Source organism: Electrona antarctica (assembly GCF_951216825.1).
Source record: "Electrona antarctica genome assembly, chromosome: 15".
NCBI lineage: Eukaryota > Metazoa > Chordata > Actinopteri > Myctophiformes > Myctophidae > Electrona > Electrona antarctica.
Genome location: NC_136796.1, coordinates 45535736 through 45553175, shown reverse-complemented (window position 1 = coordinate 45553175; position 17440 = coordinate 45535736). Strand labels below are relative to the sequence as shown.

The 17440-nt window shown below is 46.0% G+C and overlaps 2 protein-coding genes across 2 annotated transcripts in view; both read left to right on the top strand.

The window, feature by feature from the left end:
- Window positions 1–13845, top strand: part of LOC306938662 (elongation factor Tu, mitochondrial-like) — a gene marked incomplete at both ends in the record, with an annotated part of 67724 nt that extends 53879 nt beyond the window's left edge. Inside the window, 2 exons of the mRNA XM_079522929.1 lie at window positions 12500–12587; window positions 13792–13845. Coding sequence (XP_079379055.1) covers window positions 12500–12587; window positions 13792–13845 — 142 coding nt within the window. The remainder of the gene's footprint in view (window positions 1–12499; window positions 12588–13791) is intronic.
- Window positions 1–17440, top strand: part of atxn1a (ataxin 1a) — a 212764-nt gene that overhangs the window by 136388 nt on the left and 58936 nt on the right. The window contains exon 3 of the mRNA XM_079523259.1: window positions 2602–2735. The gene's annotated coding sequence lies outside the window, so the exon portion shown is untranslated. The remainder of the gene's footprint in view (window positions 1–2601; window positions 2736–17440) is intronic.

Below are 17440 nucleotides of genomic sequence, written 5' to 3'. Positions count from 1 at the left end.
AGAATGGGTTAAAAAACCCCAAAAAGGCTAATAATATTTAGGGGTAAGGGGTGGCCCTCTTTCTCTTCCAGACACCTGCTCATCCTGCTCTCCCCTCTCAGGTTAGAAGTAGGTCAGGAGTGTATTTCAGGATACATAGACTTCCCCTGGCACGCACACACACACACACGCACACGCACACGCACACACGCAATCTCACATCCCAGAAACATACCAATTATCTCACCACCACAACACTTGTAATTAGTCCCACAGTGTGTGAGCATGCTGCCAGCATCCACCACACTGCTGCTTCACTACGTGTGTGTGTGTGTGTGTGTGTGTGTGTGTGTGTGTGTGTGTGTGTGTGTGTGTGTGTGTGTGTGTGTGTGTGTGTGTGTGTGTGTGTGTGTGTGTGTGTGTGTGTGTGTGTGTGTGTGTCTGTGTGTCTGTGTGTCTGTGTGTCTGTGCGTGCGTGCGTGCATGCGTTTCACATGAGTCACCCAGGCCCTGTTAAACCGCCGTTAACCAATGCTCTATAGACACAATACGACTATGAAAAGAACACTTGTTATGATTTCGATGGCGCGGCTTTTGTGGCTCAGGAGGTAGAGCAGGTCGTCCAATGATCCCTGGGGGTCGGCGGTTCGAATCCCGGCTCCTCCTCCTCCTCCTGTCCTACATGTAGAAGTGTCCTTGGGCAAGACACTGAACCCTACGTTGCCTCCAATGAGTCGGGCGGTGTGAGCTCTCCACTGTCGGTGTGTGAATGTGGGATTGTTATAATTTTGCTATTGAAAAATAGCAGTTCTAAAACGGTTAGTCCCAATACTTGATTCTGATTGGCTGGTTACCGTCACGTGACCGGTGTAAATTTCACCGATAACCCACACCTTCAATCACTTTATATCATTCGCACCTGATTCCGCATCTCTGTAGCTGTACTGGGGAAGGGGGGCGCTTGATTATCGTACAAACCCATGCCGTGCGGGCGTCTAACCACCGCCCGGCTCATATGACTGTGAATGTGTGGCTCCAGACAGCCCCGTAAAGACATCAAGCGCTATTCTCCCGTAACATAGGCTACTTGCCGAGCAAAACAAGGAAGTGATGTGGCTCGCTCTGGTGGCGCAAAGCGTAGCTACTTTTGTGAATTTAATAGTTGTATTTAGGTTAATATTGCTATATGTTTGTAACCGTTTTAGAAAAGCAATAAGCCACGAGAGGCCCCAGCTTACCGGGTATTTTACAATGGCTGGGGGGTAGAAGACCCTCCGCTCCGCCTCCGCGTCGGGTCTGCCTACGCCCCCAGCCATTGTAAAATACCCGGTAACCTGAGACCTCTCGTGGCTTATTGCTTAAATCTACAAGCTCATAGCGCGCCACCGAGTGGCGCGCTATGAGCTTGTAGGTCTGCTATTTTTGAAAAATCGTGAAAATATTTATTTCAGAAAACTGGAGGATTTAAATTTTGAGGTCGGGCCTAAATGGTATAATGTCCACGTCCTGTCCTGTGTGAATGTGGGAGGTGAGGACGCTGACGTCGACTGTTTGCCGTTTCACCTCCCAATGTATGAATGAATGAATGAATGAATGGACTGTTGTAAAGCGCTTTGAGTAAGCACTCTGTGCTATAAAAAATGCAATCCATTATCACCGGTGCTGCACAATATTAGCCCATTCTGGACGGGGGAACCCCTTTTTGGTGTTTTTAAGCATTATGTCATACTTTAGCTATTGAAAAATAGCAGATCTACAAGCTCATAGCGCGGCACCGAGTGCCGCGCTATGAGCTTGTAGGTCTGCTATTTATTTATTTTAATCCGGAAGATGTGGTGCAAATCATTGAATATATATTCTTTCAGAGCGAACGTTTTTTAAACTCAAAACCTTGCTTCTGGCGAGTGGAACAACATATTTTTACATGGGGGGTCGGCGACTCGGCAGCCAATTTACATAACATTTCTGGGGGTCGTCCTTGACATGAAATAATTTGAGAACCACCAATAATGTAGAAACATGAGGTTTTTCCAGAAAACTGTCATGATTTCGAAAGACATGACGTAGAATGGTCCTCAGGTCTAAATGGGTTATGGAAGTTATCTCCAAGCCAGTGTTGTTTTTGGCAGCAAATTTCTATTTTAGTTTTAGTCATAGTCTCTTGATTAGTTTTCACTTAGTTTTAGTCACATTTTAGTCACCTGGAATGTGTTAGTGTTGGTTTAGTTTTAGTCGACTAAATCCACAGGTGATTTAGTCGACTAAAATGTGTTTTGATGCCATCGTAATGACTGTTTTTACATTTGCTGAAAATAGCCGATCTACAAGCTCGAGCTTGAGCTTGTAGATCTTGTAGATCGGCTATTTTCAGCATGCAACCAAGTGTAAAATGACTTATGCTGGATCTCTTGTCCACTAGTCCCTTCCTAACATTTTAGTCTAGTTTTTATTTGTTGATGAAGTTGTCAATATATTTAGTCTCAGTCATAATAGCTTAGTTTTTATTTAGTTTCCATTTAGTTTTCATCAGTGAAAAAAGGTAGTCGACGAACATTTTTCGCCTTAGTTTTAGTCGACGAAATCAACACTGCTCCATGCTCATGTTTTGTCTCCTTCCATTAGGTATAGCAACCCGTGTGTGTGTGCCTGAGACGAAGCACGGCATTCTGGGAAACGTTCTGGAACCCTCTCCATGGGCTGTACCACCTGTTGACCAACCAGGGGGGGGAGAATCTGGCGCAGCTGTGTTGGATGAGGTGAGAACACTACATGGCCTGCACCCCTCCCTCCATATACCTCTTCTCAGACCGTTAACCCATTTTGGCCTGACCTCAAAATTTAAAAAAAAATCTTCTAAATCCTCCAGTTTTCTGAAATAAATATTTTCACGATTTTTCAAAAATAGCAGACCTACAAGCTCGTAGCGCGCCACTCGGTGGCGCGCTATGAGCTTGTAGATCTGCTATTTTTCAATAGCTAAATTATAACATAATGTTTAAAACACCAAAAGGGGTTCCCGCCCCAAAATGGGTTTTAAAGGGGAATCTTGGGCACTATATTTGCCCGTAAACCTGAACTTTAGCAGGCATATACAGTTAATATACGGTAATATACAGGTGTGATGGTACAATTCGGGAGTTTACCGGAGTTTGTTGGAAAGTTTAACGGAAAGTTTCCTGTAAATGTACACATCCGTATTCCATGCTTTTTTGCGCAGTGCAACACTCTTTGATCTTTGCCCCGATGCGATCACCTTCTTCATGTACTGTATATCATACAGTACAGTTCTTGTTCATGTACGTATCGTATCGTATCACACGTGCTTCATCAAGTCTGATTACGCTATGAGGATTCAGTGTTTGATACTGTATACCGTAGTATAGTGTTTGGAACTATTTGGTCTTCCAGTGCAGCAAACGGATTTCGAAAATCAACTTTTAAGTTGGTTTTGGCAACATGAGAGCTTGAATGTTGAATATTATATGAATACAATGTTTAGAATGGAAGTACAAGATAGTGGGGAGTGTGAGTGTCGGAACTCTCTCTGCGTTCCAACACTGTGCGTGTGCGTGCGTGCGTGCGCGCGCGTGTGCGTGCGTGCGTGCGCGCGCGTGTGTGTGCGTGCGCTGTACTGGATATCTTAAACCCACAATCAAAGTGTAATGAAGTTGAAGTCTGTGCGTGTGTGTGTGCGTGCATGCGGCACAGCATTTGCGGTGGCAGTAGCTTTCTTTACCCAAAGTCTTTTATTTGCCCCGGTTACAACAGCAGTGGGGAGGAAATAATTGGAATAATGGACTAAATGGTGTAAAAATAATTGCCTAGACCATAAAACAACCTCCGGAGAGTATTTTGCTCTGAGGTCTGGGGTCTAAAACAAGGGGCCGGGGAGAGCCCTTTGGAATAGTGATGACGGTACTACAGAGTGACAAGAGGGCTCTCCCACTTCGGTGGAATTCAAATCAAATGCACTCGGCTTCACATGGGACGTGTGCCAAGGGAGAGGCGTGAGGAGTGACAGGTTTATTTGCACACCAAATAACCCATTCTGGGCGGGAACCCCCTTTTTGGTGGTTCTAACCCAGGGGTTCCCAAAGTGGGGTTACCTGAGAGAGTTCCAGGGGGTCCCCATCTAAATGGACCATTATGGGTCTGTAACTCTGGGAGTGTACAAATGGAACCAAACGGACCCTAACGGGTCCATTTGGTTCCATTTGTACACTCTCAGAGTTAAATTAACATTGCTTTTACAATATAAATTGTGGGTCCCATGCAGAGATAGAAATGCCATTAAATGGGGGGTAGACTAATGCATGTCAAACTGGAGGGTCCTTGAAATTAAACTGGTTGAGAATCACTGCTAGAGCCGTGAAGGTCTTCTCTTGGGGGTCCTTGGCATATCTTTTCAAATGGGGGTCCGCGGGCTAATTAGTGTCAATTTGGGGGTCCCTGACATGAAAATGTTTGGGAACCAGTGCTCTAACCCTTCTGGACGGGAACCCCTCTTGGGGTTCTGTACAGTATGTACAGTATGTACAGAATGATTTGATGCTGCTATATAAATATTTGAAGTTTTTCCAGAAAGCTTAGGTCAGGATTTCGAGGGCTTTTTAGAATGGGCCCCTCAGTCCATAATGGGATAAACCAAAGAGGTGGCGATGCAGCAGCAACGGTTACGACTGCAAAGAACCGGCGATGACCAAGCTCATTACATCAAATGAAATGTGACAGTTCAAGCTAACAACTCCTACACCGGGGCGTCACTCACACAGGCAATTGCTTAATGCAGGGGTTCTCAACCCGTGGGTCGCGACCCCTCGGGGGGTCGCCAAATTATTTTAGGGGGTCCCCAAATTATTTTCCAAAAAAAAAAAAGAAAAAAAATATTTTTACGATTTTTCAAAAATAGCAGACCTACAAGCTCGTAGCGCGCCACTCGGTGGCGCGCTATGAGCTTGTAGATCTGCTATTTTTCAATAGCTAAATTATAACAATGCTTAAAACACCAAAAGGGGTTCCCGCCCAAAATTCAATTTATATATTGGGGGTCGGGAGGGGGCGGGGCGGGGGTCCCGAGACATTGCCAAAGCATTTCCGGGGGTCCCCGGCCAAAAACGTTGAGAACCCCTGGCTTAATGCACTAATTAACGCAGAAGAGCCACTAGGTTGTTTTGTAAAAAGTCGCAATGCCACAGTAGTCCACTTGCCGGGGCTGCACGGTGGCACAGTCGGTAGTGCTGTCGCCTCACAGCTAGAAGGTCCTGGGTTCGATTCCCGCTGGGGACGCTGTGGGCGCTGCGCGGCCGTGTTCCCTCCTCCATCAGTGCCCATACCCGAGGCGGGGTTGGCGAAAGGGCCTTTCTGTGTGGAGTTTGCATGTTCTCCCCGTGTCCCCTAGGGTAGGTACCCTCACATGTTCTCCCCGTGTCCCCTAGGGTAGGTACCCTCACATGTTCTCCCCGTGTCCCCTAGGGTAGGTACCCTCACATGTTCTCCCCGTGTCCCCTAGGGTAGGTACCCTCACATGTTCTCCCCGTGTCCCCTAGGGTAGGTACCCTCACATGTTCTCCCCGTGTCCCCTATAGGGTATAGGTACCCTCACATGTTCTCCCCGTGTCCCCTATAGGGTAGGTACCCTCACATGTTCTCCCCGTGTCCCCTAGGGTAGGTACCCTCACATGTTCTCCCCGTGTCCCCTAGGGTAGGTACCCTCACATGTTCTCCCTGTGTCCCCCTAGGGTAGGTACCCTCACATGTTCTCCCCGTGTCCCCTAGGGTAGGTACCCTCACATGTTCTCCCCGTGTCCCCTAGGGTAGGTACCCTCACATGTTCTCCCCGTGTCCCCTAGGGTAGGTACCCTCACATGTTCTCCCCGTGTCCCCTAGGGTAGGTACCCTCACATGTTCTCCCCGTGTCCCCTAGGGTAGGTACCCTCACAAAAAACATGCAGTAATCCTGGTCTCTAAACTACCTCCCCTTAGCCAGCTGGGGCGCCTGATGGAGGGGAAAGGAACTGGTCGGAATAACGTGTTGCTTCCACACGCTACGTCCGGCCGAGGAAATTCCCCCCTGCCAGGTGAAAAGAAACAGCTTTGACTCCTCATGCATAGAAGGAAGCATGAGGTCAGTCCGCTGCCCCCCCCAGGTTGGCAGAGGAAGTGTAGCGCCCAGGATTACATTAGATAATTGACACTGGGTGAAAAACTGGGTTGCAAAATCGTGGGATAAAAAATAAAATAAATTAAAAAGTCCACTTGCCAGAATGTGAACCCAGGCATGTTGAGTACACCAACGTTTTATGTTAGAAATGTTGAGTATGGGTCCCCAGCATGTATCAACTGATGTTAGAAATGTTGAGTATGGGTCCCCATGTAGAAACTGATGTTTTAAATGTTGAGTATGGGTCCCCAGCATGTATCAACTGATGTTAGAATATGTTGAGTAGGGGTCCCCAGCATGTAGAAACTGATGTTAGAAATGTTGAGTATGGCCCAGGCGGTGGCGTAACCGTCTGGGCACCCGACTGGTAATCCAGTCGCAGTGTGCCGCGGGTTCGACTCCCGAGCCCGACACGGCCTTTACTGCATGTCTTCCCCCATCTCTCTCCCGTTTCCTGTCAGCCTACTGTCTGTCCCTTCAAAAACCAATAAAAGGCGTAAGCCGAAAAAAAAAGCCGCAAAACAATCAAAATTTCATCATGCTTTATGTGGCGTGTCAAACTAGCTGGTTTTCATGATTCTGAATCCATTCCAAGCATTCGTTTTGCACAAAATACACGAGGACACTCACGCAACCTGTGAGTCACACAAACAGGCACCAGAAGATGTCCTTCCTCCCAAGCTTTACCAGATAGTAATAGTATAATTTGTATAAACGCTTTTGATATTATTATTTAGCTTAGAGTGATCCTCTTGAATCTGTATAAGAAACGTCATAATTCATACTCTCATGCAATGATGTTTTCTAATACTAACTTGAACTTAAACCACTGACTAAACATGTTCTCCGTTCTTGGTTTGAGGCGCTGTCACAGTCTGGGAGGGGACCGTGCAATGCATACCTACAGTACAACTGAATTACTGTATAAAGCGCTTATGATTCCATATATACCAAAGAGCTGCCCAATGTATAATTCTATCATTATGTCATATGTCATAGAGGCCAACCGATACCAGAAGCAACAAAGATTCATGAAGCTGCAGAACAGACATTTGTTCTACTTTAGTCAATATTTGTTGTGATTCTGGCGTTCCCCCCTCCCTGTCCCCCTACATTAGTAGGAATGAAAACAATGGGTCTGGGGGCCGGCGCGTACAGTGTAGCAGATGAGATGACTCACAGTATAAGCTGGTTATCTTCCTCATATGAATTTAACCCATTTAGACCCGAGGACGATTCTATAATGACAGTTTTCAGAAACTGTTTCTATATCGGTGGTTCTCAATGTTTCATGTCAAGGAACCCCAGAAATGATATGGAATTGGCCGCCGACCGGCCCCCATCTGAAAATATGTTGTTCCAGGGATCCCCCCAGAAGCAAAGATTTGAGTTAAATACTGAAACTCTGAAAGAATATATATTCAAAGATTTGAGGCACATTTTAACGATTTTTCAAAAATGGCAGATCTACAAGCTCGTAGCGCTGCACTCGGTGCCGCGCTATGAGCTTGTAGATCTGCTATTTTTCAACAGCTAAAGCACATACGGAAAAGTCCTTCTGCACACCTAAAAAAAGAAAAAAGAGAATCCCGCACACTGTCTTCACTTGAGATTGGATTTTATTGCAACGTTTCGGTCGTCAGACCTTCATCAGGCAGCAGATGCCTGATGAAGGTCTGACGACCGAAACGTTGCAATAAAATCCAATCTCAAGTGAAGACAGTGTGCGGGATTCAACAGCTAAAGCATAACATAATGCTTCTAAAACACCAACAGGGGGTTCCCGCCCAGAGTGTGTTAAAGGCAGTGCACAGGGTGGTGGGTGGGTGGGTGGGTATAGGGGTGGGTGTTGGCAGTCAGCAAGATGGAGGGGAGGAGAGGGAAAAAAAAAGCATCATTCAATTATTAAGACGCTGCCTTCAGGCTGTGGCTAAGTGAGGTCACCGAGTTTGCTGCGCTTGCCTGTGCTGTGATTGGGTGGGAGAGCAAAAAATTCGAGGGAAAGTGAAAGCTGTGATCTGCCCAGCAACAGTTGCATCTATAATACTCTGTTTACCCTGATGCCTTCACCAAAAAAAAGCTCTCCATGAAAATCAGAGTTCAGCCGTGTCTCGCACGCACGCACGCACGCACGCACGCACGCACGCACGCACGCACGCACGCACGCACGCACACACAAACGCACGCACTGTATACAGTGTGAGAGTAAGCAAGCGAGAACATCTGAGTGTTTGAGAAGCTAATAAACTAATAAGCTGTCTTTGAATGATGTCTCTGTTTGAGGGCAGGGGGGGGGGGGGGAGGGGAGGTGAAGCCAGGCATTTTAAATGACTTCTTCTCAATAATGTTTGGATTGTTTTATCTCTCTGGAGTAGAGGATGGAGTCTGTGTTTCAGACCTGTGTGTGAGCGTGGCGCGTGTTTGTGAGCATATTAAACGATATCGATTATGGAGGTATTTTGAGCTTATAGATGAGCAATTTTCACTATTATAAAAAAAAAAATCCCAAATCCCAGAACACATCAATCTTATATCACAGGACCTTTGGGCAGACACGTTCCAGATAGAGATGATGAAGTTGCGAGGCCCACATTGATTCTCTGCCTCATCGACTCCACCAGGAGGATGTCAGCCCATCCTCTGACATCGGAGCAGTCATTAGGCCTGGCGTCGAAATAAAAAAAAACCTTCGCTCTGAAAGAATATATATTCAAAGATTTGTGCCGCATTTTTACGAATTTTCCAAAAATAGCAGACCTACAAGCTGCCACTCGGTGGCGCGCTACGAGCTTGTAGATCTGCTATTTTTCAATAGCTAAAGTATAACATAATGCTTAGTTAAAACACCAAAAGGGGTTCCCGTCCAGAATGGGTTAACTTAAAATCAATGTTTATTCCCGTGTCTTTCCTACTATACCGATGCTCTGTTAGTAGTTTTATGTACTGTATACTTTTAAAATTGTCCAGTGTGTAGTTTTGCTTTAGAAAGAGAACAGACTGTTGTTGCTGCCGCAAACATGCATATAATGCATGCGTATAACTCGCCGTGAACACGCGTAGCTGTCTTTATACGCACGCACGCACGCACGCACGCACACACACACACACACACACACACAAACACAGACACACACAGTCACACACACTTGCACGCATGCATGCGCACACAGTGGACTAGCTGACAAAGGATGAGTTTGACATCGGGAGGTGTTTCCTGAACGCGTTCCAGGGCTTTGTAATGTTTGATGAGTTATTTCATTCAGGCGTTGGGGGTTTGAAAGACTGTGACAGTTCACAGCATGCAGGCATGAAATGAGTGAAGAACTGTCATTCTGTGTTCCGTGAGTACACCTCACGCACGCACGCACGCACGCACGCACGCACCGCACGCACGCACGCACGCACGCACGCACGCACGCACGCACGCACGCACGCACGCACGCACGCACGCACGCACGCACGCACACACACCACTCTTGTCTTGGGAACTGAGAGCTTTGAAAGTACTGCAGACCCCCTGCTGCTATTTCTCTCTGTCTCTCTGTTGTGCAACAGAAGCCGACATTCGTCTGGTTCTGCCTGCGTCACAGTGGTTTGTGGCCATAACCACACAATTTGGCGTTTACAATACGCTCTCATCTAGAGTAGAGACTTACGATAAGCAAGGTAATCACACGCTGTACGTATAGAATGCAGAGAGACGGTGTTGTAGTGCCTCAAGAAACTAGGACACACGCACGCACGCACGCACGCACGCACGCACACACACAATATATACAATTTAGGAGTTTCGCAGACACCCACGCACGCACGCACACATCTCACACACACGCGCGCACACACGCGCGCACCAAACATCAAAGCTGTAATAGAATAGAAGCTAGACAGTATATTTAAAACATTGTCCACTGTTGCCAGCATGCCATTTTCACCAAATGTGTTTCATTTTGTGCCAAATCAACTGTAGTAGTGCTTTGCGATCTGGGGGGGGGGGGGGGGGGGGGGGGGGGCTAGTTGACACACAGATTCACAGGTCCTGGCACCAGTGTTGTTTTTGGCAGCAAATTGATTTTAGTTTTAGTCACATTTTAGTCACCCGGAATGTTTTAGTGTTAGTCTAGTTTTAGTCGACTAAATATCATAAGATTTTAGTCGACTAAATCTTCAGTTGATTTAGTCGACTAAAAGGTATTTTGGCGGGCCTTGATGGCGTCGTAATGACAGTTTTTACACTTGCTTTAAATAGCCGATCTACAAGCTTGTAGATCTGCTATTTTCAGCATGCAACCAAGTGTAAATGACGTATACTGGATCTCTTGTCCACTTGTCCCTCCCTAACATTTTAGTCTAGTTTTTATTTGTTGACAAAATTGTCTGTATATCTAGTCTCTAATTTTCAGTGGAAAAAGGTAGTCGACGAACATTTTTTAGTCTTAGTTTTAGTCGACAAAAACAACACTGCCTGGCACAAGCATCGTCCATCTCCTGGCAGAATGGTGGCCGTTCCCTTTCGAAAGCAAAGTAAGCAAAGCAAAGTTATTTGTTTACCCAGGGTGAATGGACTAAGCTTGAGGTGCTTGTTTACAGCCAGACCCTGCTCATAGAACATTTCATGGTAGGGGTTCAATGCCTTGCTCAAGGGCACTTCAGCGGTGGTAATTTTAACGTGCCAGTCCGGGGATTCGAACTGGCGACCTTCCGATAACAAGACCGCTCCGCAAACTGTTCGGCCACCGTTGCCCTCGAGAGGTTGAGATGCTGTTGCTGCTTCTCCTTCAGTTTGGCCGATTTCAACTTGTCTGGCCGGTCTCAACCTCGGGTCAAATGCTTGGCTGCGGTGTGTAGTACCAGCATTCAAATCCGAGGGGGGGGGGGCAAAAAATGTCTGGCCTTCTTTGGCCCCTAACGACCTACAGTCCAGACTAAAATTGGCTTTGAAAGTTCCCTTGAGAAGTCTCAATGAGACGCAGTCTCAATGTGTTTTACTGGTTAAATAAAGGTTAAATAGAAAATTCAAAATACAAATTGGCACTTCGCCACAGGGCCGTATAGGACAGGACAGAGGGGTGTAGAGCGGGCATCTGGGAGTCAAAAGGGTCCCCCGCCGGTTCAATCCTCATCTCCTCCAATCCACGTTACTGTAAATGCCCCTGAAGCAAGACGTTTAACCTCCATAACTGGTCCCGCCCCGTGCGCTGCTCGCTCTGAGAAAGCCGCTGCTGGCTGGGTCACTGCATGCGCGGAGAAGTCATTTCCCCTCCGGCATCACTGTGAATCTTTTTTATTTTATTGTGTTTTTACAGTGTTGTGGTGCTTGTTATCTGAAGGAGCAATGGACTTCCCCACACAGAGGGTTAGAGAGGCAGGGGCTGAAATCCCGTTAAGAGGGCACTTTTTTGGACAAAAATAGCAGATCTACAAGCTCACAACGCGTCGCAGCGCGACGCGTTGTGAGCTTGTAGATCTGCTATTTTCGAGGCGCAGCCCAGCACTCTTTAGCTAGTGGAGAGATGTGGTGTGTAACGACATGGATTTCTAAACAAATTTATTCAACGCAAAATACTGTGCGTCAAGTTCAGGAGACTTCGTTGAAGAAAAGCAATTCTCCTGAATGCTGCCTTCCGGCATGGCATGGAAAGGAGTAGAATTTGCATTTATTTCACTGTGTAGTAAACGCTGCATTCGTGGTCTGGAGCGGGTAGTTGTTTTACAGACGGGGTAAGAGGGCAGGGGCTGAAGCCCCCTTCGATGTCTATGTGTGCACGTCCCCTGTCCTCAGCCTTCAGAAGCGGCACAGATCAACAACACACTGCCCTGCCAAGACAGAATTTGTTGTTGAAGTATGAGATTGTATCAAATCGGGGTGTGCTGTACATATAGAGAAGCACTGAGAAAACTGTTGCGCCTTTCGTCGTCCTTTTTTTCTCAAACTTGACTACGGTAGCGGTGGTCTCAAAAACATGAGGGAAACTTTGACAGCAAAAGTGCTCTGTGCTCAAAGTGCAATTAAAAAGCAAACGTTTCGGTCCTAAGACCATATAGCACCGACGAAGGTCTTAGGAACGAAACGTTTGCTAATTGTGCTTTGAGCACAGAGCACTTTATGAGCATGATAAAATAAAATAAAAAATATTTTCTTAAGTCTCAGTCTAAGGAGTTTTACTTCTATTTTTTATACGGCGAGCGAGTCTTTTTCTGTCAAAGTTTCCTGTACATATACAGTACATATATACACAACACTGCCTTTCAATACAAAAGTATTTAACTTTTCTATAATAATGTATTCAGAAGATGAGTCTCAGACAACAACTTGTACATCACTGTGTTTCTCTCTCTTGTGTTTCACACTGGTGATTAAAGTATTGGCAGCGACTTCACGGTTCCCTGTGACCAGGGCTATCGGCCCAGTCAGAACAATGGGCTGTTCTTCTTCTTCTTCTTCTTCTGCGTAGGTTGCTGCTGTGTGAACGCCAACTCTTTTGATGTTCCTCTATATTGAGGAAGTTCTCGTTTTTTGGTCCGTGGACATTGATTTCCTCCTTTCTGGTGTGGCATTGCAACCATTGCTCCTTGTATAGGATCGGGATGTGTTTTTTTTTGTTAGCTGTTTTTCTGAACAAAAACAAACTAACACACTGGTGTTTCGGAACTGTTGCTCCATTGTTTTCGACAAAGGAAAACTGTTTTGGCAAAGATGAGTGGGCTAATAAACACATGTCTAAATAAACAAACAGACATTGGCTTGGCATGTGCCCCCTACCAGGGCCAAGGAAATTATCCCCGTTCATTTTCCTCAGACATTTCAAAATGTATTTATTTAAAGACCTTTTAAGCCTCGTACAAAGCCAACTCTTGTCGTGACAAATCATGACAACAAACACATCTTTTCGGGCCGAACAAATAATTAGAAAGAAGAAGAAAACGGTTGTTGTTTTTCTTCTTTTGTAATTATTTGTTTGGTCTAAAATATTGTGTTTGTTGTCATGATTTGTCACAACTCGAGTTGGGTTTGTACGACGCTTCTAAGGTCTTTAAATAAATAAGTTTTGAAATGTCTATGAGGAAAAATGCGCTGGGAATTATTTCCTGGGCCTGGCGTCGTCATGAAAGATCAAACACAAAGATCTACAGTATGTAGGCCAGGGGTCCTCAACTAGAAATGCTGAATGTCCACAAATCATTTTTGAATAAGACCATGCATGGTCCAGTCTCATGCGCGTGCAAATAAAATTGCGGGTCGCGGGCCACCACGGGGTGGGGCTGCCCCCCCTCGCCCCCCATCCCTAGACACAACTATGCCTGTTTAGTACAGTCAAACCAAGCTTATACAAATCGGGTCCCATCCAACCAACCAATACTGGGGTGCAGAGTAGAGACAAATATTCATTATTCACCTCCAAAAATCCAATTTTGTTCATTTAACTGAATGTGTGAATGTGTCACTGCGACCCCATTATAACGGCTAGTGAGCCAGTCAGCGCAACATTGTCATCAGGACATGCTGGCCTATAATAGACAGGCACACACACACACACACACAATCAGTCGGTCCACATTCAGAGCGTTAATTGCGTTGCTCGGCATTGAGCGGTTGAATTCAACTCGCGGTCGCGGTGACTTTTTTTCTTCTCTTTATTCTATCATTTCTCCAGGGTCCGCAGAGAGGTGTGCCGCGGTCCGGTCGTGGACCGCGGACCGCCCGTTGAGGACCACTGATGTAGGCTAATATACATTTGTGCACAGTATGAGCACAGGGTGATATATGTCTATACAAGTATATGCTATACCTTAGAATAGACCTATTTGACAGAACGAGCGTCAACGAGCACTAGCTGAAAACACACACACACACACACACACACACACACACACACACACACACACACACACACACTGCAGGAGTCTGTCTAATTTCTCTCCAAAAGCCCTTGAATATGATAGATTATAATTTAGGATTACTGTCGTTATGATAATCTAGCACTTTATATATCGCACACATCATACCTGTAACATTCTCTCTTAAAAAAAAATGCGGCCGCCAGTTGAATAGCCCTGGTGTACAGTATGGTGACAGGAAATGGGGAGAGACATGGGGGGAGGGGCGGGGGGTTGACACGCGGCAAAGGTCGTCGGGATCGGGAGTCGAACCTGCGACACGCCGTCAGGCTGACTTAGCAGCCTAGGTGCCTGGACCGCTACACTAGCCGCCCGGGCCAGAAGCGCTAACCAATTTTGGACTGAGGTCGATTTAAAAAAAGGCTTCTGATTTCTAACAGTTTTCTGAAAAACCTATGTATCTATGATGAAACGTTCGCTCTGAAAGAATATACATTCAAAGATTTTCGTCACATTTTCACCATTTCTCAAAAATAGCGGATCTACAAGCTCGTAGCGCGGCACTCCGCGCCGCGCTATGAGCTTGTAGATCTGCTATTTTTCAATAGCTGAAGTATGACATAATGCTAACACCAAAAGGGGTTCCCGTACAGAATGGGTTAATATTGTAACGTAGCATACCGTCAGAAATGAGCCCAGGACGTCTGAACACTCTGTCCAATCACCACGCGGACGGATGCAGCCTAGACTGCACTGAAACAGGAAGTGGACGGCTGGGGCAAATCCCAAACGATTGGCTACACCCGATCATGTGACACGCACGACATTCCATGCAGAGAATTCTAGTTTTCACAGGTGAATACCGCAATGGTTGATGATGAGTTATTGTGTGTCTGAGTGTGAGCCCAATCAGAGAAAAGGATAAACATATTTAAATGAGTTAATTGGCCCTAATTGACTCTGGCCCAGGCCGGCTTGCAGATCTCTAACTGAGGATAGTCGGAGAGCCAGCTTGTTAAAAATATATAATGCTCCATCATGCTAGCTAACTGAGCTATAACAACTACACTATGTAATGTAATGCTCCATCATGCTAGCTAACTGAGCTATAACAACTACACTAATGTAATGTAATGCTCCATCATGCTAGCTAACTGAGCTATAACAACTACACTATGTAATGTAATGCTTCATCATGCTAGCTAACTGAGCTATAACAACTACACTAATGTAATGTAATGCTCCATCATGCTAGCTAACTGAGCTATAACAACTACACTAATGTAATGTAATGCTTCATCATGCTAGCTAACTGAGCTATAACAACTACACTATGTAATGTAATGCTTCATCATGCTAGCTAACTGAGCTATAACAACTACACTAATGTAATGTAATGCTCCATCATGCTAGCTAACTGAGCTATAACAACTACACTAAAGTAATGTAATGCTCCATCATGCTAGCTAACTGAGCTATAACAACTACACTAATGTAATGTAATGCTCCATCATGCTAGCTAACTGAGCTATAACAACTACACTAATGTAATGTAATGCTCCATCATGCTAGCTAACTGAGCTATAACAACTACACTAATGTAATGTAATGCTCCATCATGCTAGCTAACTGAGCTATAACAACTACACTATGTAATGTAATGCTTCATCATGCTAGCTAACTGAGCTATAACAACTACACTAATGTAATGTAATGCTCCATCATGCTAGCTAACTGAGCTATAACAACTACACTAATGTAATGTAATGCTCCATCATGCTAGCTAACTGAGCTATAACAACTACACTAATGTAATGTAATGCTCCATCATGCTAGCTAACTGAGCTATAACAACTACACTAATGTAATGTAATGCTCCATCATGCTAGCTAACTGAGCTATAACAACTACACTAATGTAATGTAATGCTCCATCATGCTAGCTAACGGAGCTAACAACTATACTATTTTAGTCTCTTTCATGGAGAAGGGGGAAGTCTTGGCTCCCTGCGTATGGGAAAAGTGTTATTGGCAAGCTTTGAACCTTACCATTCCATTCTACTCGTCCGCGCGCGCGCGCACACACACACACACACACACACACACACACACACACACACACACACACACACACACACTGGCAAGTGGCCACTACAGTTTCACATTCACTCACTCCTATAATAAACTTTTTTCTCTGCCTGCTCTTGTCTTTCATTCTCTCTCTCTCTCTCTCTATGGCTTTTTTTCTCTTTCTCTCACACACACACTCACACGTGCATACATGCACCACACACGCACGCGCTTGCGAAGAGAAATGCTGAAACAGTCTCAGAGGAGAGATATCTAGTAGTACTACACAATGCCCCCAGGCCTGCAGCGACACGCACACAGACACACTCACTTAAATGCACTCACACATACAGACACACATGCAGGCACACACACACACACACACACTCATCCAAACACTTGGCACCCACTGCCCGTGCGTGCGTGCGTGCGTGCGTGCGTGCGTACACGTACGCTCATGTGCGTAGTGCTTCACTGAATACACGCAGAGGTTTAAATGGGGTCAGAGGGAGAGTGTGGTGAATTATGAATCAATAATTCTTACAATATCTCATGTTCGTGGGCCTAGCATATGGGTGATCCTGTTTATTCATTAGGTATAGTTAATTGCACGTCAGTTCGTCTCCAAAGTATGTGACTGTCTTTCCCACGCCGATCCCATGTGGTGAGGGCTTTGCCATTTGCTATCCTGTGCTATTTGTATGACAAAAGGAGTTCCAAGCTAAAACAGTAGATCAAAGGGCCACAGTGATCCTTCTAGGAATGGCCAAATGGTAGTCTGGTCCAATGTGTATTGTGTAAACCTGTACTTAAGCTAGTCGAATTTCTATGTCAGTCAGTCAGTCGACCCGAGGCCGTGAGGCTGGAGGAGCCTATGCCATGTCTTGCTATGCTGTGTTGTCGAAATAAACATCAAGGAACATCTAATCTGCTGTCTGCTGCCGTCTCACAATTATCTCCGCTCTCCCGTTTTGGTTAAGTAATTCATGGTGTTTCGTGTCCAAAATACACGACATGTGGTGCCGACCCGGTCGTGTTGATGCATTTTTTGCGTCAGGCGAAGGGAACGACATGTGGTGCCTAGAAACCGGTGTCTATGGTGCGTTCCAGCGCCAGACAGGAAGAATCGGCGGCTTTTTATTCAGTCTAATCAGCGAGTTTTTGTGAGAGACGACGGCGACGTGTTCCAGCGGAACGAGGACGAGGATGACGACGGACCGCCGCGATGGGGAGTGTTGCGCTACGGGGACATGCGTCGCCGGGGCCAGCCGCTGGACGGGTGGACAGCGGTGCATTCGGCGAAGCGGACAGCCACACGGGAGGGGCCTTTGATCATCACCTCTACGCAGGGGACGGCGAGCGGAGGAGCGGTGCAGCACGGCACGGGGGCACCAGC